The 26,812-nt window shown below is 38.2% G+C and overlaps 1 protein-coding gene across 1 annotated transcript in view; it reads left to right on the top strand.

The window, feature by feature from the left end:
- LOC100743398 (titin homolog) overlaps positions 1-26,812 on the top strand; it is a 75,576-nt gene that overhangs the window by 11,343 nt on the left and 37,421 nt on the right. Inside the window, exons 3-14 of the mRNA XM_033323399.1 lie at positions 857-1,154; positions 3,633-3,813; positions 4,562-4,812; positions 5,315-5,459; positions 5,700-5,912; positions 6,300-6,482; positions 6,589-6,786; positions 7,413-7,549; positions 7,647-7,983; positions 8,471-8,755; positions 9,406-15,152; positions 15,310-26,772. Coding sequence (XP_033179290.1) covers positions 857-1,154; positions 3,633-3,813; positions 4,562-4,812; positions 5,315-5,459; positions 5,700-5,912; positions 6,300-6,482; positions 6,589-6,786; positions 7,413-7,549; positions 7,647-7,983; positions 8,471-8,755; positions 9,406-15,152; positions 15,310-26,772 — 19,438 coding nt within the window. The remainder of the gene's footprint in view (positions 1-856; positions 1,155-3,632; positions 3,814-4,561; positions 4,813-5,314; positions 5,460-5,699; positions 5,913-6,299; positions 6,483-6,588; positions 6,787-7,412; positions 7,550-7,646; positions 7,984-8,470; positions 8,756-9,405; positions 15,153-15,309; positions 26,773-26,812) is intronic.

The following is a 26,812-nucleotide window of genomic DNA, read 5'->3' as shown; positions in this document are numbered from 1 at the left end:
CCCTGTGTATTACTACGTTTTCAAACGTTCGAACAATTTTCTAAAATGACAGAACCCCGTTAGAAGAATAATTGTAGATTTTTGTAAAATTTCTGATTAAAGCGTATTGCAATAAAAATCGAATAAACGAGCTTATAACGTTGCATATGAAATGAAAATTGAACAAGTGAACGTATACAAGGTGGGCCACGCAGCTGGGTCGGGCTATAGTTTCAATTTCGTTGAAGATAGCGATAAATCGTAGAGAGTACAATGGAATGACATGACCTATGTTCGTAGATATTACCTGTTTATCAATGAAATCGAACCCAATTACATGGTTCACCCTGTATATCTATGGATAACATGCGTAAATGCATTTATTTTCTGATAGTTTATAAATATTTATTTTTAACCAAATATCAAAACTACCGATAAAATTATCGAATGGTTGCATAAAAAATAAAATCAATATACGTTACTATTATAAGATAGTATACTACCAAATTAATATACATTAATTAAATTTCCGTATATGTCTTACTTATTATATTTATCTATTATATTAATTTATATTATACAGGGTGGTTGGTAACTGGTGGTACAAGTGGAAAGGTGATTCTTTTCCTTTTTTTTTTTAATTTTTCCATCGAGATAACGATCTACAGTGAGATCCGTTATAACGTACCGAGCGAAAGTTCAAAGTCGATTTTCTCGAAAACAAGGCCTCGAACGAAAAATTTTTATTCTATATTTTCGACTTCTTTTTTCACGTAGAATCACCTCCTTTTCGCTTGTACCACCAGTTGTTACCAACCACCCTGTATATTATGTTATTTTATGTACGTTAAATGGCAAAACTGGAATTTTACTGTAGGCTACGCGGAGATGTACCGATACCATCCGATCGATATAGAGTACAAATGAGAGGCAACGTCGTCCAGTTGACTCTGAAGCAATCACAAAAGGACGACACAGGACACTATGCTCTGGTGGCTACGAGAGTCGATCAAGGATTCGACAAAGGATCTTCCAAGAAAATTCACCTCAGCATCGATGAAGCTTCGGAAGAGGGTGATCCACCAGTCTTCTTACGAAGATTGACAGATCTTGCGGTTAAAGTTGGCACCAGGACCAGATTCCTCGTGGAAATCCGGAGTTCGACCACGCCGCAGGTAATCATTTACATCGCTGTATTGTGCTGATCACTCAACTCTTAACTACTATGATGAAATAGTAAAGTATATAGAATTAAGTAAATTGACGAATATTATGACAGTTAATATTACGTAGTATCTACTTGAGATTGAAATAATGACAGTTCCTAGATCTTCTTGCCCAGTTGGATTAATACTGTCGGTGAAATTTTACATGTTATATATATTATTAATCTCTTTGTAAATCAGTTCACAACCTTGGTAATAGAACAAATATAATTACACAAGTGAATTTTTCCACCTGTAAATTATCCAATTATCCTAATAAGGATGTAAATAAAAATGCAAGTAAAACTGATAATGCGAAGTTAACCATCATCGTGATTTCTTTATCTATCTACAATTAAAAATGAAAAATAAAGTGAAAAACAATCCTATAATTTTCTAACAGACGCACTGAGCAATACGACACGATAATGTTCAATTTTTACGAATTATCGTGTTGTACCTATTCTTCTCTGACAATATTAGCCAAGACATTCGCGTTGTTGAAAATTGTCCAGTCCATGAGATCGATCGTATTTTAATCGTTCTAAACAATTTACTAAGAAAACACAGGTCAACAATGAGCACCGGTAATCTCGAGGTAAACAAGGAAACAATTTTACCACGCGTTTAATACCAAAAATCAGAAGATCGATCGACCAATTGAGATTCGAATAAAGAGGAAGCCTGGTACGTTGCAAAATTGGTAGACAAAATTGGTAGGCAGAGGAATCCGTGCCAACTTCGGTGATTAACCCGGAAGGGTTGAGTCGAAATGAACCGGTGACTTATTGCCACGGATTTCTGTTGGTTCTTCTATGGCCGACAGCGGACGAAGCGGGAAACGCGCGCTAAAAGGGAGCCAGCCGAGGTCCATGACCCGAGATTCAGAGACGAAAGGTAGAAAACGAAGATCGTTACGCGGTCCTGTGCGTCGTATTACGACTATTATTACGCGCGCGCGTATACTATGGCCTGAAACTATGCCCGCAGATCGGCTAAATCTGCGTGCGTTCTGACTGCTCCTCGAGAGCCCGTAAACTTTCGAATGCTCGTTTTTCGCGCGGCGATTCTCTCTGACCGGGTTGCGTAACGCTCGAGGGAAGAGAATCTGCCACGAAACGGTCGCGGCGGAATTTCTCGTTGAAATTGCGAGGGCAATTTTGAAATAATTGATGCGGTCTTTGAGATTAAAAACGAGACGAATAAGTTTCAAATGTGGAATTTTGGTGCTGGCTAGTGTCAGAAGTAGACTATCTTTGTTATAAATAATAATTATTAAAATGTTGATTAGGTTGAATACGACGAATTATGTATTTATTTAAATCGAATACGAATTATATGTTTGTGTGGCTTGTAGCTATTAAGAATCGACTATTCATTTCCTGAACAGGTCCGAAAGAAAAATCGGACTTTACTTTCTCCTACTATTCGAGATTTCATATATCTTTCAGATGAATTTTCATAGAATTAGAGAGCAGAATCGTGATAAAATAAAAATGTAGGTTAATAAAAGAATAGATAGATGAAATAAATTGATGCTGATATTAGCGGTACGAGCGGCCAGTTAGGGCTGTTATAAAATGCCAAAGACTATCAGAAATTTCTATTCCTCTGGAATCATTAATCTGCTACACACATATGTCAGAACCATTAATACCGCGTTTAAACTTTTCAAAAGTATTCCGAATTTACAAAGACGTTCCTGTTAATTTTCTGGTTTCAATGACATTTCATAACTAGAGAATAGTACAAACTTTCAAACTTTTCAAAAGTATTCCGAATTTACAAAGACGTTCCTGTTAATTTTCTAGCTTTAATGACATTTCATAACTAAAGAATACTACAAACTTCAGAATAAAAACAACCTTCTAGATCTAAGGATATAACTTTCTTAACATTACCTTTTAAGTTGAATTTGTATGTTTTCCTATGAAACCAAAGCAATATTTTAATATACTCAATATTTCTACAATTATTAAAACGACCAACAATATAGGTTCCGCTTAAAAATTAAATAAACAAACAGTATGCTAGCGTGTACAACAACGTACTGAATCATAAACTTGCTTTTCCATGAAAAATTAAAAAGAAGTTACTTATCGCCTTCTTCTTCTGTAACCTTCGTATTTTAAATTATAAAATACAATCGATTATAATCTCCCCTATCCTGTCATATATAAAATATACCCTACCTTAAATAAAATATTGATTACGGACGACTAAGTAGAATATTAATTACAGGAGATTACGCAGGAGACTAATTACAGAGGATTAACTATAGTATCGATTATAAAGAATCAAACAGAATATCGATTGCGAAGTATCAAGTAGAACGAATCTTCCTGTCGTTCGTTTTCTCCGAAAACACGTATCGTTTGATTTGTTGTTGGCGTTAGCAGACTTGTCGCTGCTTAAATCTCTCAACGAATCGTTGTTGTTGAATTCCAGATCACTTGGCACAGAAATGCCGAGCCGGTCCACGCGGGTTCAAGATTCTCTTTCGTCCACGAGGGAAATTTCTATTGCGTGGATGTGGCACCTGTCACGGTCGAGGACGAAGGACACTGGACCTGCATGGCGGAAAATCGAGGCGGACGATCATCCTGCACCTCCCGTCTTACCGTAATCGGTAAGAACACGAGTTCCTGTTTAAGTCTGAATTCGATAAAATTACGCGTGTGTCCTGCGACTCCGGAATTTCCGGAACTCCGATTCGTCGCGGCTGTCTTCTAGACAAAAATAGATACGAGCCGTACGTGGTCAGCGTTTTGGGATTCGGACGGAGAAATAGTGAATTTTGTTCGAAGGTGCTAGGAAATTCTTCGAATGGCCGTAACTTTGAATATTTATTGCTTTTTCTTCGACATTTTTAAATCAAATAAAAAGAAATACGTTTGAAGCTGCGGTCTTTTTGCCCTGTAGCTTTCTTTAATTCAAGTTAACGATGTATTGTTAATAGAGAGTTAATAATAATTTGTTAATTTAAGATAATGGTTCCTTTTTTAACAGAAAGTTTCTTCTGAATAGATTTTTTGCATAATAAATAATAATTACATAATTACTACAGGAAAAGAATATTCCGAGTAACCGTGTATAACGAACAAGAAAACGATCTTTCTTTATCTTACTCAGTTTATTAAATCAAACTTACGTTGATTATTAACGCGGTAAATATCATAATTTTTGTTGGAATCTTTTCTTCCGTACAAAAATTCCTCTTAAACGTATTCGTTTTATACTTTAAATACGATCTTTGATGAATGTACTCCTTTCTGTATCGTGTGTGCACACTTCGATCGCGTACTATGAGTGAACCATGCACTTTCTGTTTATAATTAATTCTCTCTTTCGATTTGTTTTCATTTTTTAATCTACAGTTCCAAAAGCGTACAAAAGGCCAGAATTCGTCGAGGAGCTTCGAGCTCTTCTTACAGAGACAGGTACGGTGTCCTTGGAGTGTAAAGTAGTCGGTGTACCTACGCCGGTGCTAAGATGGTTCAAGGACGACAAAGAAATCAAGGCTGGTGATGTCTTCGCTTTAACTGCCAACCTCGATGACCCAACCTCCCTTGGCATTTATACTTGCGAGGCAGTAAACTGCATGGGAACTGCTTATTCTTCTTCAAAAGTAAGCGAGCATAAACGATATTATAACGTTATATTACAATTTCTTCTATTATATTATATACCCATATATTTTTATTATTATATTATTGTCGAGAATTGTGGGTTTTTGAAGCCGAAATAATGTTATAGGAACGCTAAATTTACACTTGGAATTAATATTAGAACAGTTATACAGGGTGGTTAGTAACTGATGGTACAAGCGGAAAGGGGGTGATTCTATGCAAGAAAAGAAGTCGAAAATATGAAATAAAAATTTTTCCTTTGAGGCTTTGTTTTCGAGAAAATCGACTTTGAACTTTCGCTCGGTACGCGTAAATTAAAAAAAAATTTTATTCTATATTTTCGACTTCTTTTTTGGCGTAGAATCACCCCCTTTCCGTTTGTACCATCAGTTACCAACCACCCTGTATTTAAAAGTTTACGCTTTTCCCATTAATTGGCTCCGTTTTCAGAAAAGAATTTTCACGACATTCGGACATATACGGCGAAATATATTTTTTTAGGTACATGTGGTTGGGAAGGGCAGTAGGGAAGGTTCCTTGAAGCCAGCAGATTCCTTAACACCGTCCGGTCCTCTTCCTACTTTCACGAAGATTCTGCAGGACGAATGTTGCAGGATTGGGGACACTCTCCGGCTTTCTTGCCAAGGTATATCTTTCGCAATTCCTTCTTCTATTGTTTGTTTTTTTTCTATCAATCTTACCCACTTATGACGATTATTTCATATTCAAATTATTACATTTCATTTTTTCATTTTCTGCTAGCTTTTAAAGATCGTAAAATACACACATACTCGTACATCCATGTAAACCTTTTCTTTTCTTATTCGATATTAAATAAACGATGCGATTAATCGTTGAAAAGATTCAATTTATTACGATGTAACAGTTCAAGTACCACCATGGCCGAAAGCAATTACGTGGTACAACAAAGAAGGACGCATCGAACCGAGCGAGAAATACCACGTGATGGAAGATGGCCTTGGTGGCTACTTTATAGAGGTAAGCCCTGTGGAAGCTATGGACGAGGGTGAGTGGAAGTGCGTCGCCACGAGCGCTGAAGATATGAAACAGTTTACTACTTGCTACGTTGCAATGTCCAGTAAGTGGAAAACTAACACTTTCTTCACTCGATGCATTTAAGTTAATTTGGTTAAAATTTGCTTATTTTCTTATTATAACTAAACATTTAATTAGAATTAAAACTACAAATAAAACTACTTGAATTTTCACTATTACACAATTTTGAGAATCAATTAATTCAATCGTATTATTGGCAACTAAGTGATTGTGGATTTTGTCAATACCACCTAATGAGAAAATCCGCAATTACTTAGTTGCCGACCCAATGTAACAAAATAAGAAAATGAAGATTTCTGAAACTTTTTAAATCTTTAAATTGCTCAAAGGTAAATTCGTCGTTAATTGATATTTAAATGACATTGGAGATTTATTGTCAGATCGTGTGATTAATCTGTTATTCGTCAAGTTCCAAAGAACTACAGGAAACCCCGCTTCATGGAAAGCTTGAAAGCTGTCCTGACAGAAGAAGGTCTGGTGTCCTTTGAGTGCAAGGTCGTAGGATTCCCCACGCCATTGCTGAGGTGGTTCAAAGACGGCCAGGAACTAAAACCAGGAGATGTTTATCAATTAACCGGGACCAACTCCTTAGGTATCGATCGTACAATCTAAACGTTCAAATACGTCTTTCAAATATTTGACTTTTTATCGACATATAATCGTTCCTTTAATGTTCGTAATATTCGATTTCGTACCAGGATCCTATTGTTGCATCGCAAGAAATTGTATGGGAGAAGCAAAAAGTACAGCCGAATTAACGATCGAAGATATACAAAATCAATTAAACGAAGAAGAACGTCTGCAACTTTTAAGCACAAACCAGCCGCCCATTTTCATCAAAGGTCTTAGAAGTTGCGAAGCGAGAATTAACGAAGATTTCCGATTTACGGTGCAAGGTAATTGCATGCGAAACTTAATTTATTATCTTAATCTTCGACTTGGAACATACCATTACTATTGAACCACGATTACATCGTTATTACGCTACAATTTTCTTAAAAGCATCAAATTTCCAAATTTCATGCACGTTTCGATACTTGCATTAACAGAGCTGTGAAAAGCAAGATTGTCATAGATAACAAATTTCACGTTACGAGTAAAAGCATTACTAAACCTACATCAACGTATCAGGTTGTCCGGAAAGTGTCTTTCTTTCAATGCGCCTTCGCGCAAACGTGAAAGCAAGTCTGTGAAATGTCGCGGTGTTTTCCTCAACTGAAGAAAATGAATCGTACGTCATTCGACAAGATAATATAAAATAAAAAACGTTGTGCTTCTATCATTTCCTTATAAAACGAAAGACACCTTTCGGACAACCTAATACGTGATATTTATATCAGAAACTAAACTTCTTGAAACTATCAGAAAAATATCTTCCTACGCTAATATCATATCGTCGTAAATTCTGTATGACTTTCAACCTTTTAAACGTTTTGGGTACGCGATCATAGATAAAAGACGGGACTGTCATCGATAGAGAATTTCGAGTTACAAATAACATTGGTCTGTGTAAATTTCGCAGTCAGTATTTCGCCCGAGCCAAGCCTAGCTTGGTACAGGGACGACCAGCCAGTGGAGGAGAACGAGAAGTACCAGGTTGCCAAGGAAAATCTTGGCACTTGCCATCTCGACGTACAAAAGCTCGAGTTTCTCGATCAAGTGAGTAGTAACTGTTTAGAAAAATAAGAAGAAGAAAATTTGAAACGTTAACAGATTAAATGGATAAATAATAATCGTTTACGATGTGACGATTTAGGCCGAGTGGAAGTGTGTAGCTTCCAACGACCACGGTCAAAGCGTCACTTCCTGTTTTCTCAAATTAATCATTCCCAAGCACTACAAGAAACCCAAGTTTCTTGAGAGTTTGCGCGCCATATTATCGGAAGAAGGCGCGGTAAATTTAGAGTGCAAAGTGATCGGTGTGCCTCAACCGATTCTCAAATGGTACAAGGATGGCGTCGAGTTAAAGCCAGGAGATATTCACAGGATCATTTCTGGACAAGATGGCACCTGTTGTTTGGGCACTTACACCTGCGAAGCGACAAATTGCATGGGAACTGTCAGCAGTTCAGCGTCCCTTCTTGGCTTCGAAGGTATCCTAATTATTGTAATTAAGGATCATTTATCAGATCGGATGAAATGTTTACGCGTAACCGTTTCGTAAATTGAGACGCGTAAACGGCATAATTTGTAAGTTGGTTTGTCGAGGTACTACAGATGCTTTAAAGAAATTTACCTTAAAGAAATTTACTTTGAAGAAATTTACTTTAAAGAAATTTACGTTAAAGAAATTTACTTTGAAGAAATTTACGTTAAAGAAATTTACTTTAAAGAAATTTACTGTATACGACAAAGTTCTACTATTAATAGAAAGAGCGAATATCATATGGCTGGAAATATTTCAATTTCATAATAGTTTATAAAATTGTAGGATCTAAACGAAGAATAAAATGTTCGCGTTGATGCACAGTTAGGCAACGTTATAAATAATTTTAGTGTATTTTTAGCGACAGTAAATTTTTTATAACTATGAAACATCCACTAAGTATGTTGCAAATCCAGCAAATATATGTTTCATAGATAAACTCCCGGTTCAAAAAGAAGCGAAAGAACCACTGTCACCAAACGGTCACGAACTCGCCAGGAACTTGTCACTTTCAACGATTCACGAAGAAAGAACGTCCCAGTTATACGATACACCACAAACCGATCATTCCGTCACGTTAGACGATCGAGGAGAAGTATCCTTCAGTTTCGATGGTAAAGAGGTTTCCGTTAGCTTATACGAAACACCTGATCTCACCGAGGAAGAAGCTCTTCAGATCGTTGAGATGTACGCTGATCAATTATCCGAACACGTAACAGGTAAACTTTTATACTATGTGAAGTTTAATCATCAAATATTTTATTACTATCGTGATATAACAAAAGATATAGGACGTACCTGGAGGAAAAGGGTAGACTTTTATCTATTATAAATATAATTATGCGTATTACTTCATTTGTATGTTATTATTTTATGATTGTTTTATTATACGATGCCTTGTGACTCTGTTTTATTTTTCTATTTTTCGTTGAATATTAGCTGCAATACTTTTCCCTTTTTATCTTCCGCAGTGCAAACTGTAATTCGCCTAAACAAATATCGCAAACCAAGGAGTGTAGAAAATTTCGCAAAATTCATTACAGAAACTTTGTCTATCGGAATTAAATGAAATAAAGTGAATATTATGCTTGTTGTGTTATTATAACCAATTATGTTAGACATTAAATTTAAACAATTGGCAAACCAAATAGAGTATGTTATATATTTATTTATGAATTATATAACGCTTATTTAACGTTTTTTTTAAACTTTTGCGTCTTTTAAATTCTCACGAAAGCCGATAAGAAAGCTAACAATAAACTAACGACAAAAGAGGCTAACAAGAACTAACGATAAAAGACCAGCAAGATGAAATCTTCAAAACTAACAAAATTATAATCTTCAAGACTTCGTTCCCTATGTTTTATAGAGCACAACGTGATCGAACTGCCGCCAATGCGATTCGTTAAGGAGTCTTCGAATTCCGGAAACCTGTTAATGGAAGCAGTGGTGATCGACGTGTCTCCGGATTATTTCGTCAGCGCTGAAGATGGCGACGATCTTCGTACAGAAGCCGACTTCGAGGACGTATCGATCATGGACGACGTAACCCGTGTCTTTTCCTCTCCGGATCAAGACTCTCGCAGTTCTTTAAAACGATCTGCCGGGTATAGCCTGGAAGAAGATGACAAACCACCGACGAGACCTCCGAGAAAAAAATCGAGCTCCTCGTCCAAAAGTGAAAAGAGCGAGAAGAGCCACAAAATGGAATCAGAAAGCTTTCACAGCGCTCAAAAAGACGAACCATTTTCACCGGTGTCTCCAATGTCACCGGTTTCCTCGTTGAAACAAGACGACAGCGACACTTTCGCTGATGCGCTGTCTTCAGCTAGACTTTCCATTTCAGAGAATCAAGTTCAAAGATTGTACGAGGACGGACGAGAAAGGAAACGCAGTCTGAGCGCGGAGAAAACAGCTGGCTCGAGCATAGACGATGGAATAGGCGGAGATTCTTCCTTCGATTCCGTCACCGGTGCCCCAAAGAAGAAAAAACACCGAAAGAAGAAGCATAAAAGAGAAAAAGGTAGCTCGGAAGAGTCGTCCATTGGCAGCGAAATCGATGGAAAACGAAGAAAAAGTGGGTCAACAGGCGCCAATACCGAGATGCTTCAACGTATAGAGTCTATAAACAAGACCGAAGAACCATACGTAGAAGACGTGGCTGATAAATCTAGCGAGAAGAAACAGACGACCAGTGAATCTGAAAAATCATTATCGAAAAGTAACAAGGAAAGATTGTTGGACAATATGAGGAGGCTGAAAGAACCTGTTTTTATCGTTAGAGACACTTTAGTGAGCATCGACAATCTGGAAACTAAATTGAACGCTGGTAGCGAAGAAGAGTGTAAGATGATCGTGACGAAGAACGTTATCAAACCTATTCAAAACTTATGCGAAGAAGTGTCTTCTATAGAGTCAAAAGCATTGAAGAACGCGGGTGATAGATCTTTGAATCAAACCATTCGAATTTCTTTATTGGAAGCTATCGGTGGTCCGACAGAAGAGCTTCTTCGTGGAATGGAATTAATAGAACGTCAGGAAAACGTGAAAAATCGTAAGATGGATTTAATTGCGATTTTGGAAAGCCTGACGGACCCAGTGGATGAGATTCTTATGGGAATCACGAAGCTCGAACATGAGCTAACTGGACGAGCAAAGGGCGAGAGACCGATCGCTTTAATCAGGATGATTTCTGCAGTTTCTAAGCTCGATGAAAATGTCAGGAATGTATTAACTGTGGATAAACGAACTACAAGATTGGTAGCGAGCTTGGAAGATATTCTCAATACTTTGGATCTCTTTTTGAGCGACGTTTCCGTGGATCCAACTAAAGGAACGATAGAAACTGTGGATACGGTAGTCGTTGAATCTCTTTCGAAGTCTATAGAAGACATGGCGCGAGCTCTCAGTAGGTTTTCCAGCATCGAAGCAAAAGCAGACGGTGCTTCTAAAATTGCAGAAGAACTTATTCCTCCAACGCGCGAATTAAAAGCAAAATTAGACACGTTAAAGTCTGCCTTGGAGACTTACGAAACGAGGGGCATCTTATCCGAGCATCGAACGAAATTGATCGAGTCTCTTCAAGAATCCGCTGAACAAACAATCGTTGAAAGTCAAAGAGTAAAAGACAAGAAGCCAATGGAAGATCAGAAAAGGATAGTCGAAGAGCCCAAGGAAGATATTCTAAGGGAAGTGAGATTGAGCCTTCAGGAAACGTTGAAAACGTACGAAAACATTGCTGATACTCTGGATCCTCGACTCTGCTCCATTTTCGACCGAATTGACGAGATGTACAGAAGACTGAGGACACCACAAAGACGAGAAATTGGCCTGGAATCTCTGACAAATCTCGAAGGTCCTTTGTATTCTCTTCAGTGCGCTCTAACCTCGATTTCCACCGCGGAGAATTCTGAAACGATATCTAAACTCCTGGAACCTGCCATTTCTCAGTTGAAATCAACAATAACTAATTTGAACGAGAATTCTTTGCAGTCTATATTGGAAATGGTTAATAACATCGAGCGGATTATTTATAAAACGGACAGCGAATTGGAAGAAGGTACATCTTCGAAATCGATACAGGAACAGCCTCACAATTTGACAGATAGAGTCCTGGATCCTTTAATAGATGTTCAAGCAGCTTTAAGCACTGCTCTACAGAATATAGAAGACGTCGAATCTGTTACAAACGGAGCAGCTAGTTCTCAAAAATTATTAGCTTCTTCCGAAATAGCTGTTTGTCTCGTAGAGCTCAGACAATATATATCTGACGCGGTTCATACAGCGATGACCTTGAGGGAAGATGAAACGATAAATAGCTTGATAGATCTGAAGGAACCATTGCTGGATCTTCAAACGGCTCTTGTTTCCAAAGGAAGGACTTTCCAGGAGCTTCCAGTGATTCGTAAAATGTCGATCCCAGTAGAAAAGCTGAAGATCGTTGTATCGAAAGCATTAAAACACTCCGCGTCACAAGAAGATATCAATTCGATGAAAGATCTTTGGAAAATGATAGAAGAGATTGAAACTCAATTACCAAAGACAATATCTCAGTTAGTGGAGGCCGAAGAAGCGACAAAACATATTTTGGACAGTTTGAACATCGATCAGAATCTCAGTAATATTCACTTTGCTTTGTCTTCGACGTTAGAAAGGCAAGAAAAGAGCTATCCTAATTATACCTCGTGTCTAACAATATCTGTAGAAGATCTAAGGCAGAATATTGGATCTTCAGCGGTAGCGATTGCTAATTTAAAGAATCCAGTGGACGAACAGATTGTAGAACAGGTTTCTTTATTAAAAGAATGTCTGTTGAGTTTGCAGAGATCTTTATTGACCCAAGAACATGAACCTGAAGAGGAGCAAATTTTAAAAGATTTGATAAATCCAATCGAGAAATTGAAGAGACTGGTTCAAACTATGGTAAACACCGACGCAAGAACAGACGTAATTCTTCCAGTTTTGGAATTACTCGAAGAAATAGAGAAAGACACGCCATTAATTGCAAGGGAGACATCAAAAAAGAAAGCTAAAAGAGAAGCAGAAAAATTAATTCCGAAAAAGGAAGAACCAAAGAAACAGAAAGATCAGTCGTTTGGTTTAGCAGATAGGATCTCTCGATCCTTATATCCTATGAAACATTGGTTATCAAACACATCTGAAGAAAGCACGAAGGACGAAGAAGAATCTGCTTTAAGTTCAACCGTCGACGAATTGAAGAAAGACGTAAACAAAATTGCTATTGAAACATCGTATTCTGAACCTCCAAGTGACGAAAATTTGATAGAGGCATTGGTAGATCTTCGTGAACCTTTAACAAGGTTACGAAATGCTATATCGATGTACCACGAACCAGCAGATTTGACAACTTTGGAGGAATTGGGCAGACCAATGAAGTATCTCCTGCAGACTATCATGGACATTCTTAAAGACCACCCTGAAGAAGAAACACTTCGACCTATAGTGGATATCGTGGAAGAAATTGAAAATCAGATACCTATTTCTATCAAAGAGGCTCTTTACAGGAAAGAATTGAAAGAAATGGTACAATCAATGACTCAAGAGAAGATGGTGGAAGCAACGACGTCTCAAGAAACCATTCAAGAAGAGTCCATTCCTCAGGAGACTGTTCTTCCAGAAAGAGAAGAAATTACAGCACACGTTTCCCAAGAAACCATTCCTGAGGCAACTCTAATGGAAAGCACTACGATATTGCTTGAAACGCAGTTTACTGAATCGATAGCTGAACAGACTGCAGTCGAAGAAAGTTCTCAAAGAACAGAACAGTTAATTACAACGATAGAGGAATTACCAAAGGAAAAGAAAGATATGAAGAAAGCGAAGAAAGAAGAAGAAGCAAAGAGCTTGGTTGTTTCCTTGTTCAAAACGCTGGAAAGTGTTCAGATAGATATAACAGGGATTTTGGAAGATTTTGAAGAACCTACAGCTGGAACTACCATTGTTCCAGTTTCTATATTAGCTAATTCCGTGGAAGAACTTATGAAGACGATTTCTGAGATGAGAGTGACAACTGGAACCTATGGAACATCGGTTAATTCCTACGAAGAAATAGTTAGTCAGACTGTATCTGTGCTAAAGAACCTTCTCCAACCTTTGAACAATCTTCAGAAAGTTCTGCAGCAATCACACCAGCATGGTGCCCAAGAACTATTAATCTTGAACCATTTAATTCATCCATTGAACGTGATCGAATCCGAAGTGATCAATAGTGCAATCGAGAAGCTTGATCAAAATTCTGATCTGAAGAAAAATTGTGAACCTATTTTGAATCTTCTTAGAGATATCAAAGATACGGTACCAATCGTTGTGAAAGATATTCATTCTAGGCAAGAGCTTCTTGGATCTCTTCGTGAGATCTCGAAACCTTTGGAAAATATCGAGGAACAAATGAAAATTCTTGAAGCTCAAGCTGATGTTACTCTGGAGACAGATGTAGCCAGAATTCTGGTGAAGCCTTTGGATTATTTACTAAACACAGTAAACGTGACTTCGCAAGAGCTTGAGCTCTTAGATCAGCGAAGAGAAATTATTGTTGAATTTCGAACTCTTGTTGAACCTTTAGTGGAATTTTTGAGCAGTCTTTCGGTCGTTCAAAGTAGCAGAAAAAGTTTAGTCCCAGAATCAGCTTTGTTGGACGAAAGACGAAGCGTTATTTCAAAGGCAGTCGAAGGTTTACAAAGACAAACTTCAACCATTTTGGAAAGAATTTCTAATTTAGAAGGAGCCACACTTTTTGAAGGTGCATTGAGTTCACTGAAGAATGCTACTATCTCTGTTCAACAACAAATTGGTGGGACTGATTATTCAAGAAGATCTAGCAACGAATTTACTCTTCAATATAATCTGTCGAGTTCGTTTAATCATTTGAAGAATACAATTGCAGTTTTGGATAAGAATGTGGATAAATCTGTTCATCAAGTGATTTCGAAGTCGTTAGAAGCTTTAGAGAAGCAAATTACGTTATCAGAAACACATTTCATGCAAACGTTCACTGAGCAAGCGGTAGATGAAGAAGCTATCGTTGAAGGATTTTTGTATCCGACTAATCAACTTAGGTCAGCTTTGAATGTATTAAAGGAAAAAATTAATCAGAAATCGATATCCTCTGTTTCCGTCCAGACTGTGACTCTTCTTCAGGCTCTGGCTAATTCTACGACAGAGTTGGCTTCCTCTTTGTCTCTTCATCGGGTCAGGTTAATAAGAGAACGAGCTTCTGAAGGTTCTTCGCTTGTCGAAACCTTGTCTGCTATGGTGGATGTTTTGGAGAGTGTGAACGATTCTATAAGAGAAATTGAAATGGTGGCGAATGTAGAGAAAACTATGACAGAAGAGAAAGAAGAGAATATTTCACCTGATGTCCCTATTACTATTACACAGATTGAAACTATTGTGGATGAGATCATTGAAGTTTCAAGGGAAGAAGTGGAAAGTGTGTTAACTATTGAAAAAATACCACCTGAAGAAGAACGATTGAAAATAGAGGAAATAGAATCTGAAGAGAAAATTCAGGAGCTTCGAGAACAAACAGCAGAAAAGATTAAAGGTCCGGAAACAACGAAAGAAGAAAAGCTCGATACCTTCGAAGCAATGAAAGAGGAAACAACAAAAGCGCGTGAAACAACTGAAGAGGGACAGATCAAAGTTCTTCAAGTAATGGGAAAAGAAAAAGTTGAAACTTTTGAAGGAGTGACAGAAGGAAAAGTCGAACTTCTTGAGGGGACAACAGAAAAGAAAGCTCAAAGCAATGAAAGAGGAAACAACAAAAGCGCGTGAAACAACTGAAGAGGGACAGATCAAAGTTCTTCAAGTAATGGGAAAAGAAAAAGTTGAAACTTTTGAAGGAGTGACAGAAGGAAAAGTCGAACTTCTTGAGGGGACAACAGAAAAGAAAGCTCAAGCTCTTGAAGTAACTGAAGAGGAAAAGATCAAAGTTCTCCAAGTAATGGGAAAAGAAAAAGTTGAAACCCTTGAAGGACCGACAGAAGGGAAAGTCGAACTTCTTGAAGGAACAACAGAAGAGAAAGCTAAAGCTGTTGAGGTAACTGAAAAAGGAGAAACCAAAGTTCTCCAAGTAATGGGAAAAGAAAAAATTGAAACCCTTGAAGGAGCGACAGAAGGGAAAGTCGAACTTCTTCAGGGGGCAACAGAAGAAAAAGCTACAGCTCTCGAAGTAACTGAAGAGGAAAAGAACAAAGTTCTCCAAGTAATGGGAAAAGAAAAAGTTGAAACCCTTGAAGGACCGACAGAAGGGAAAGTCGAACTTCTTGAAGGAACAACAGAAGAGAAAGCTAAAGCCCTTGAGGTAACTGAAGAAGGAGAAACCAAAGTTCTCCAAGTAATGGGAAAAGAAAAAGTTGAAACCCTTGAAGGAGTGGCAGAAGGAAAAATCGAACTTTTTGAGGGGACAGCAGAAGAGAAAGCTACAGCTCTTGAAGTAACTGAAGAGGAAAAGATCAAAGTTCTCCAAGTAATGGGAAAAGAAAAAGTTGAAACCCTTGAAGGAGTGGCAGAAGGAAAAATCGATCTTTTTGAGGGGACAGCAGAAGAGAAAGCTACAGCTCTTGAAGTAACTGAAGAGGAAAAGATCAAAGTTCTCCAAGTAATGGGAAAAGAAAAAGTTGAAACCCTTGAAGGAGTGGCAGAAGGAAAAATCGATCTTTTTGAGGGGACAGCAGAAGAGAAAGCTACAGCTCTTGAAGTAACTGAAGAGGAAAAGATCAAAGTTCTCCAAGTAATGGGAAAAGAAAAAGTTGAAACCCTTGAAGGAGTGGCAGAAGGAAAAATCGATCTTTTTGAGGGGACAGCAGAAGAGAAAGCTACAGCTCTTGAAGTAACTGAAGAGGAAAAGATCAAAGTTCTCCAAGTAATGGGAAAAGAAAAAGTTGAAACCCTTGAAGGAGTGGCAGAAGGAAAAATCGAACTTTTTGAGGGGACAGCAGAAGAGAAAGCTACAGCTCTTGAAGTAACTGAAGAGGAAAAGAACAGAGTCCTCCAAGTAATGGGAAAAGAAAAAGTTGAAACCTTTGAAGGGGTGACAGAAGAAAAAGTCGAACTTCTTGAGGGGACAACAGAAGCGAAAGCTCAAGCTCTTGAAGTAACAGAAGCAGAGAAGGTCAAAGTTCTTCAAGTAATGGGAAAAGAAAAAGTTGGAACCCTTGAAGGACCGACAGAAGGGAAAGTCGAACTTCTTGAAGGGACAACAGAAGAGAAAGCTAAAGCCCTTGAGGTAACTGAAGAAGGAGAAACCAAAGTTCTCCAAGTAATGGGAAAAGAAAAAGTTGAAAACCTTGAAGGAGTGGCAGAAGGAAAAATCGAACTTTTTGAGGGGACAGCAGAAGAGAAAGCTACAGCTCTCGAAGTAACTGAAGAGGAAAAGATCAAAGTTCTCCAAGTAATGGGAAAAGAAAAAGTTGAAATCCTCGAAGAAGCGACAGAAGGAAAAGTCGAACTTTTTGAGGGCACAACAGAAGAGAAAGCTAAAGCTCTTGAAGTAACAGAAGCAGAGAAGATCAAAGTTCTTCATGTAATGGGAAAAGAAAAAGTTGAAACTCTTGAAGGAGTGGCAGAAGGGAAAGTCGAACTTTTTGAGGGGGCAACAGAAGAGAAAGCTACAGCTCTCGAAGTAACTGAAGAGGAAAAGATCAAAGTTCTCCAAGTAATGGGAAAAGAAAAAGTTGAAACCCTTGAAGGGGTGACAGAAGGGAAAGTCGAACTTCTTGAAGGGACAACAGAAGAGAAAGCTAAAGCTCTTGAGGTAACAGAAGCAGAAAAAGTGAAAGTTCTTCAAGTAATGGGAAAGGAAAAAGTTGAAACCCTTGAAGGAGTGGCAGAAGGAAAAATCGAACTTTTTGAGGGGACAGCAGAAGAGAAAGCTACAGCTCTTGAAGTAACTGAAGAGGAAAAGAACAGAGTCCTCCAAGTAATGGGAAAAGAAAAAGTTGAAACTTTTGAAGGAGTGGCAGAAGGAAAAGTCGAACTTCTTGAAGGGACAACAGAAGAGAAAGCTAAAGCTCTTGAAGTAACTGAAGAGGGAATACTCGGCACTCTCCAAATAATGGGAACGGAAACACTTGAATCTCCTGAATTGGTAGAAGAAGAACTTGAAGTTCTGAAAGAAATGAAAGATGAAACAGTTATGGCTCTTGAAGCAGCAGTTGTATCCCCTGAATTGGTACAAGAGAGTAAAGTTGAAAGTATTAAGGTAATGAACGTCGGAAAGGTCGTGTCGGTTGAAGGAATGAAAGAAGAAAAAGCTGGAGATCTGGAGATAACGAAAGAAGGAGAATCAGTAGTAATACACAAATCAACAGAAGAATTGTCGAAAGCAGTGGAAAGGGTTGAAGTGTTTTCCGAAGAGACAACAGAAGGTGCTGGCCAAATATTATTTGATATGACAGAGAAACTATCGATAAAAGAGGAAGAAGTCGAAACTGTGCCGCAGATGACGGAAGAAATGCCAAAGGCTATGGTAAAAGTAGAAGCTCCGCTTGACGAAACCGAAAAGTTGATAGATGAAAAAAAAATAGAAATTTTAACAGATGAAGTAGCACTGCCGGTTAAAACTGTAGACGAAAAAACAACATCGTCTGAAAAAGTGGCTGTAACAGAAAAATTAAAAGGAGCATCTGGTGTTGAAGAATCTGTGGAAGAAATAATCGCACAAACGATAGAACCAGAACAAAAAAAAAGAAGGACTGAAACAGCAGTCGAAAGAATGGAGGAAGGAAAAATTGAAAAAGCAGAAGTGGCAAGTCAAGAAATAAAAATAGAAGAATCTAAAAAATCCGAAGAATTAAAACAAAAGCATGATACTAAAGAGCAAGTATTTGAAAAAGTAGAGGAAACACTAAAAACAGAAAGAGTCGTAGAAGAATCACTAGAGAAAACAAAAGAAGAAACAAGAGAATCAGCATTTAAAGAATCAAACGAGGCAGAAAGACAAAGAGAGATAATGGAAGCTTTAGAACGCATAGAAGACTTAGCAAAGGCAGAAGAAATGGCAGAGGAGGAAAGAAAACAGGCAAAAATCAGTCTGATACAAAAGACAGGCTCGCTGATCAATGCTCTACAACAACCTTTCAAAGAACTAACCAGTCTCGTGTCTGTAGCTCTAGACGAACCTCTTTCCTCGAGATCGGAAGAAGAGAAACGAAGAATTCGAGAATTAACAGCCCTCATACAAATCCTTTACGATTTAAAAGCAACCAGCTCATCAATTCAAAACACATTATCTTCCTCTTCAATCTCAGAACTTAAAACGCAATTTGTTCATCTGCTGGAATCCTTAATAAACGTAGATCAAGCCACAGAAAAGATTCTTCGTTTGACCCAAAAGGAGTTAGCACCAGCACTGAAAGAAAACGTAATGGTATCCTTGCAAATACTTTCAGAACCTCTAAAATCTCTTCAACGTGAACTCTCTTCTATCCAAGAAGCAACTTCTCAGCTTCCTACAGATTGTATTCCACTACGTGGAAACGCACAAAATGTAAACGAAGCGATTTCTGAACTCGTAAAGGTCATTCAACAGACTGCTGAAACGAAGAGTATGAAAGTGGTCGAAGAAATCAAAGTGATGACGAAAACGAAAGAAGAAAATTTGGATATCGAGGAAACCACAGCGAAACCTCTCGAAGAACTGATAGAAGTCCTCATGGTCTCTCAAGAACAAATGAAACCAGAGGATGCCTCGTCACTTGGTTCTGCTCCGCCTTCGATAGAATCAGCTGAATTAACCAAACAACAAAAATTAGAAGCAGATATCGCGAAGAAGATAGTCAGTCCAATACAAAATCTTCGTGAAGCGATTGCAAAGATCGAGGAAGAGAAATTGGAAGAAACTGAACAATTGGATTTGCCTACAAAGACAGCTGCAATTATCTTGAGTACTATTATTGATCCTTTGGAAAAATTGAAACAATCTTTGGATATCTCTTCTCAGCAACAAACTGTAGAACATGAAGAAATTACGGAAGAAACACAATCAAACGTTCCATTTTTGCAATCGCTACCAGTAGCCAATATTCTAGAAGAATTGGAGAGGTCCATCGCCGCAATTCAAGAAGAAATGATCCTCGAAGCGAATGAAGAAATGAACGAATTAGAGGATAAGGCGTTAATTGTAAAAGAAATTGACAAATCGCTAGAAAATCTCAAATTGTCAATCGGTGCGGTGCAAAAAATAGTAACATTTGAAACTGAAAGGGCAGGAACATTTTCCAATATAGAAGAGACACCGGCAGTCGAAACATTCATTGAATCGGTGAATGAATTAAGAGAAAAATGTACAGCGATTGTTAGTTCTCCTCCAGTAAAGATAGAATCTCCAGAAAAAATTCGAAAAGAAGAATTGGAGCAAGTTTTAGAAATGATGAGTCAGCCTATTCAACTCTTGCGTGAAACAGCTTCTAAGATTGAAGAACAGAAGACTGATGAGGTACGAGCTTTAGATGAAACAAGCAAAAACGTAGTAGAAGCTTTGAAACCTCTGGTGCATCCTTTAGAAGAATTGGAACAATTATTATGCACAGCAATTCAACAAATTCATCCTTCGAAAGATGAAAAGACTGAAGAAATAAAGAGTACTACTTTACCTACGGAGCAATTAAAGGTTAGTCCTGTATTGGAAGAACTGCAGAAATCAATTGTTATGATAGAAGAACAGATAGCTGTACAACCGAAGAAACTTGATGTGTCCACTAAAAAAGTGGAAGCTTCTGTTGCCGAATTGATAGAAAGTCCATTAAAAACTCTTAAATCTGCTGTGACAGCCATTCAAACACTTGAGGCAGAAGAAACCAAAGAATTAACCAGTGAAGAGAAAACAACAGCCCTGAAAACGCTTGCCAAGTGTGTGGAAAAGATAGCAAATGTGTCTTCGGTGATTTCTAGTCAACAAAAAGTTGAAATTAGTACTCTGCAACAGCCACAAGTTGCTAAAATAGATATACAAGAGTTTGGACAGCAAGCTCTCGATAATATAGCAAGTCCAATTCAAATTTTACGTGAGACCATTTCCAAACTTGACGAACAACAGGCACAAGAGACTGAAACTTTAATTATGTCAGAAACGAAAGAAATCGCTGGTGTTTTACATACGTTGGTCGAACCTTTGGAACAATTAGAAAAATCTTTGTCAGTGGCTGTTCAAGAGACGAGCATCGTTAAAGACGAATCTACATCAGACTTGGAGGATGTCCAATCCTCTATGAAGTTGAATGTCGGGCCTGTTTTACAGCAGTTAGAAAAGTCTATTGGTGTAATTCAAGAACAAGTTTCTTTGGAACCTACTAAGGAAGAATCGAAAGATAAATTGGTGGGTTCTGTCGCGAAGACTATAGAAGAACCCTTGGAACAAATGAAATCTTCAGTAGCAGCTATTAAGGAGATAATATTGGAGACTGAACAAACGGGTAATTTATCAGACGTAGACAAAACTTCAATTCTAAAATCGTTCGCAAAATCTGTGGAAGAAATCGGTGAAAAGTGTTTAGCTGTAATTTCCCAGCAACAGATTGGCATACAACTAGTCCCCAAAAAAATAAAAGAGTCTCAAGTGGAGATACTAGACATGGCTGTCAGTCCTCTTCAACTACTTAGGGAAACTATTATCAAAATCGAAGAAGAAAAATTGCAACAAGTGGAAGCTCTCGATTCTTCTAAAATGGCTGCATCAGAAAGTGCTTTGAAGATCCTGGTAGAACCATTACAAAGATTAGAAACTTCGCTATCTTCCACTGTTCAACAGGCAATCTCGATGGAACTCAACAAAATTGAGGAAATATCTCAAGCAGCTCCACCTTTGCAAAAACTGGCTATTCAACCTATCGTGGAAGAACTTCAGAAATGCGTAGCATCGGTACAAGAACAAGTAAAATTGCAAACAGTGGCAGAGCACTCCATTGAGGAGGCTTCTATCATGCAAGCCACGGAAAAATCGCTGGAAGACTTGAATTCTTCTCTCGCGATCATTCAGAGTGTGGTATCCACTGAACCAGGCGTAGAAGAAACACTGTCGGAGACAGAGAAGGTGACAGCGCTGCGACACTTCGCGAAATCGGTGCAAGAACTAGAAGAATGCATGGCTATGGTCAGTCAGCATCAAGTGGACGCGAAGGAGACAGTGATGGAGTCGATGGAAGCTGAAAAACTAGAGATACGAGTTCTCGAGACGATTATCGTGCCGATTCACACGCTGCACGAGACTATTATGAAGATACAGGAAGACAGCACTGAAGAAATTGGCACGTTAGAATTGCAAAAAGGGAATGTGCAAACTTTGACTCCTTTAATGCATCCTCTACAACAGTTAGAAAGATCTTTGGTGAACATGGTTCAACAAGCAAGTGACCAGAAACTTGAATCCGTGGAACAAATTCAAAGAGAAACTCCACAGACTATTGTCCTTCGACCAATTTTGCAAGAATTAAAAGAAAGCATTGTTAATATTCAAGAACAGTTAGCTACGAGCTTTGAAGAATCTTCAAAATTAGAGACTGCGAAGGATTTAAATAAAGCACTTGAAGAACTAGAAACAGCTACTATCGCTGTTCAACATGTATTCACGCTTTCTTCGGAAGAGACTGAAGAAATAAAGACTCAGAAGAAATCTGCCTTGGAAGCTTTCGCTAAATCGATAGAGCAGTTAGAAGAAAGATGTTCAGCAGTGATAAGTCAGAAGAAAGTAGAAAAGAAGTTGGAAGAAGCTGAGAAGCAACAAGCAAAGATGGTGGATGTTGAAATTCTTCAGAAGATAAGTAATACGGTTCATGTTCTACGCGAGTCGCTTTCTCACATTGAAGAAGAGAAAATGCAGCAGGTAGAAGAATTGAAAATCCCTAAAGAGAAAACTAATGTGAAATTAAATGTTCTTATAGAACCATTGAATATATTGGAACAAGCTTTACAGACTGCATTGCTAGAAGGTAAAGTGCTAGAAGAAGAGACTACAAAGGAGTTGAAGAAGAGTGAAATTCCTGTTGATAAATTAAATTTACAACCTGTATTGGAAGAATTCCAGAAATCCATCATTACTATTCAACAGCAAACGAGTGAAACCGCGACAATTTCAGGAGAAGTTAGTGAAGTTAGCATGATGCTAGCAGCAGAGAAGTCTTTAGAACAGATGAAATTGTCTGTGGCAGCTGTTCAGGAAATAACAATTGCTCAGCAAGATCAAACAAAAGAATTGAGGACAGGTGAAGAAAAGTCTCGATTGGAAGCTTTTGCACGATCGATGGAAGAAACTGGAGAAAAACTGTTAGCTGCAGTCAAACAATACGAAGTGAAGAAATCTGAAGAAGTTCCGGCGAAGAACAAAGTGGTCGAAGATTTTGTAAAAACTGTCATTGAACCTATTAACGAGCTGCAAACTACAATTTTGAATATAGACAAACAAAGTGAAATATTGGGGAAGAAGAAAGAAGAAGAAGTTGTACTCTTCTTGAGCATGGTGCAACCATTGCACAAACTCGAAGAATCGTTCTTATCAGCCATGCAGCAAGAAGCAGTAACAAAATACGAAACTGTCAAAGAAATTTCTCAAGCAATTCCAGCTTTACAAGAATTACCAATTAAATTGACATTAGAAGAACTTAACAAAAACGTGGCAGAAATTCAGAAGCAACTGGTTTTTGCCAAGGAAACTTTAAGTTTAACAGGAGATACTGAAGACTTTGCTGTAATAAAAAATCTAGAAAGATCATTAAGTGATTTAAGAACGTCCGTAGCTGTGGTGCAACAATTGACAACTATAGAAAAACCTGGCGAACAAATTCTAGACGTCGAAAACGCGTCTGCGTTGCAAGCATTTGGAAAAGCTGTGGAAGAGTTCAGAAAACAATGTTCTGCGACTATCTCAAAACCAAAAGTGATTGCTACAATTATAGGAACGATTCAATTAGAGACACCACAGAAACTTGAAGCTCAAATTTCAGAAACAGTTACTGTTCCTGCCAAGTTATTACAAGAATCCATTTCGACTATGGCAGAGATTAAGCTTCAAGAAGCTGAAATATTGGAAACATCGGATACGAAGAAACCTATGACGATATTAACCGAACTTATCCCACCGTTGCAACGATTAGAACAATGTTTCGTTGCTGCGATTCAAGGAGAACATGTGATAGAGCACGATACGAAGAGTTTAGAAACTGATAAGGTATCATTTGAAAAGACAACTTTAAAACCAATACTCGAGGAGTTCCAGAAATCAATCGCAGTGATTGAAGAGCATATGATGGTAGAAGAGGGCATGCAAAGTATGTCAGAGACTGGCAATGCTTCTCAATTGAAGACAATGGCATGGACGTTGACAGACTTAAGAACTTCTGTGGCTGCTATTCAACGGGCCGTTGAATTTGCTCCAGAATTTTCAGAAGAATTCTCTAAAACTGAAAGTGTCGCGGCATTTGAAACATTTGCAAAGACTCTTCACGATTTAGTAAAACGTGCTGCCACTATCGATCAACAACAGATAATTATCGAACCAGCAGCAGATACTATCTCAGAAGAAGCCTCGTCTTTGAAGACTTGGGCGGATGTTGTTGAAGAAACAAATGTTCAAGTCACAGAACCGATGATTGTGGATCAAGGTACCGTAGAATCGCCCTCAGAAATGGCTCTTTCAATTTCTGAAGAAGAAACACAAACTTTGAAGAGTTTGGCTAAGCCGCTCAGTGAGTTAAAAGAGTGTCTGGCGATAATCGTCGAAGAAAGAAAATCAATGGACGCGAATGAGATTGCTCTGACGTTATCCGAAAGAGAGGACATTTCTTTATTGAAGGCTATGGCACAGCCTTTATTAGAACTAAAAAACGTAGCTGTGTCTGTTATCAACGAGCAAACAGCCATTGAATCTGCGAAAGAGAAATCTTTTGATAGTGGGGGAAAGCCAGAAACTACACTAAATCCATTAATTGAACCTTTAGAAGAACTTTGCAATTCGATTGCATTAATCGAAGATCGCATATTGGTTGAATCTGTGGAAGATCGACCAGTTGATGAGGTGTCTTTGTTATCTGCTTTAGCTGAGCCCTTGATAATTCTGCACCGAAGCATTTCTGTACTTGAAGAACGAGTGATGTCTCCTGAAGTGGAACCAATGCCAGAAGAATCGAGTCATTGGATCACAGAATGTTTGGCAGTTCCTCTACAAGAAATAGAAAGATCTATTGCTGAGATTCGAGAGTGCGTTGTGGTGGAACCTGAGCCTGGACTTATTGAAGAGATGTCGAGGATTGATACACCAGATTGGTCTGTCGTTGAGAAATTGGTGCAACCGGTGGAAGTTATAAAATCGACAATCATTGAAATGGAAGAAAATATTATTAAAAATACGAAAGCAGAGAAGGAAAATGAATATGAGATAGTGAAGACATTGGTGCAACCATTAGCTGACGTGCAGGAAAGCTTCCTAGTGCTGAAAAATAAGACTGATATGAGTATAGAGGAAGAAGAAGCTAGTATCGATGCTATTGTGGATTCATTATCTAATCTTGAGAAAAGTATATCGTTTATTGAAGAACAAGCTGCTGAAAAATTACAATTAGCCTCAAATATAACAGAAACTATAATTGGATACTTGGCTGAACCTCTGTTGCAACTGAAAGAGAAGATTATGACAGTGGAAGAATCTTCGACTGTATATCTTGAAAACTTGGAGAAACCGTTGAAAGGATTACAAGCTGCTTTGGAAGCTGTTCTGTCTGATCAACGTGAGGAAGTGCAAAAGCAGAAGAAAGAGAGTGTTATTTCTATGGAAGAAGTTACAAGAATATCGACGAAGTTGATTCACTCTATTAAAGAAGTAAACGATTCTATTGAGTCGATTGATAATAAGATAGAAAGTTACAAAGGTTTGCTAGGTCTAGAGATTCAGATTGAGAAGGAAGCTTTGAATATGTTGGCTAAGCCACTTAAACAACTTAAGCAGGGAATTCAAAGTGTTTTAGATAAACAAGAGATTGGAGAAGGGCCGATGGAATCATTGAAAATGCTTCGAAAGGCAATTGCGATTGTTAGAGAGCAATCTGCTGATAAACCTATAGCTGAACCCTCACATTTGGAGATTACGGAAATTTATGGCGTGTTAAAAACCTTGAACATAAGTTTGTATGAGCTGGAAGATTCTATCAAGAAGGTTGAAGCACTGTGGAAGGATAGTTTAAGCGGAGAAGGGATTGTGGAGCTCGAAACGCCTATTTTGAATTTGATGAATGATATAAACTTGCTTCGAGATAAATTGCTAAATGTACAGGTAGTGTGGGAGGAGGATAAAGAGAAAAAGAAAGGTAAGAAGAAAGAGAAAGAAGAAGTTGAAGAAGAAATGAAAATAATGGACAAGGACGAGGATGAACGTAAGAAGGAAGAGGAAGTTGACAAACAGAAACATAAAGAGGAAGAAAAGAAACGGGAGGAAGAACAACAGTTGAGAGAAGAGGAGGAGAAGAAGAAAACTGAGAAACTGAAGCAGGAGGAAGAGGAACGTAAGAAAAAGGAAGAAGCTGAAAAACTGAAGCAGGAGGAAGAGGAACGTAAGAAAAAGGAAGAAGCTGAAAAACTGAAGCAGGAGGAAGAGGAACGTAAGAAAAAGGAAGAAGCTGAAAAACTGAAGCAGGAGGAAGAGGAACGTAAGAAAAAGGAAGAAGCTGAAAAACTGAAGCAGGAGGAAGAGGAACGTAAGAAAAAGGAAGAAGCTGAAAAACTGAAGCAGGAGGAAGAGGAACGTAAGAAAAAGGAAGAAGCTGAAAAACTGAAGCAGGAGGAAGAGGAACGTAAGAAAAAGGAAGAAGCTGAAAAACTGAAGCAGGAGGAAGAGGAACGTAAGAAAAAGGAAGAAGCTGAAAAACTGAAGCAGGAGGAAGAGGAACGTAAGAAAAAGGAAGAAGCTGAAAAACTGAAGCAGGAGGAAGAGGAACGTAAGAAAAAGGAAGAAGCTGAAAAACTGAAGCAGGAGGAAGAGGAACGTAAGAAAAAGGAAGAAGCTGAAAAACTGAAGCAGGAGGAAGAGGAACGTAAGAAAAAGGAAGAAGCTGAGAAACTGAAGCAAGAGGAAGAGGAACGTAAGAAAAAGGAAGAAGCTGAGAAACTGAAGCAAGAAGAAGAGGAACGTAAGAAAAAGGAAGAGGCTGAGATATTGAAACAAAAAGAGGAAGAACGCAAGCAGAAAGAAGCTGATAAATTAAAGCAAGAAGAGGAACGTAAAAAGAAAGAAGAGGCTGAGAAATTAAAGCAAGAAGAGGAACGTAAAAAGAAAG

Source organism: Bombus impatiens, unplaced genomic scaffold (genome assembly GCF_000188095.3).
Source record: "Bombus impatiens unplaced genomic scaffold, BIMP_2.2 scf_0967, whole genome shotgun sequence".
Taxonomy (NCBI): Eukaryota; Metazoa; Arthropoda; class Insecta; order Hymenoptera; family Apidae; genus Bombus; species Bombus impatiens.
The sequence above is the reverse complement of the archived record's forward strand: the minus strand, read 5'-3'. Positions and strand labels throughout refer to the sequence as shown.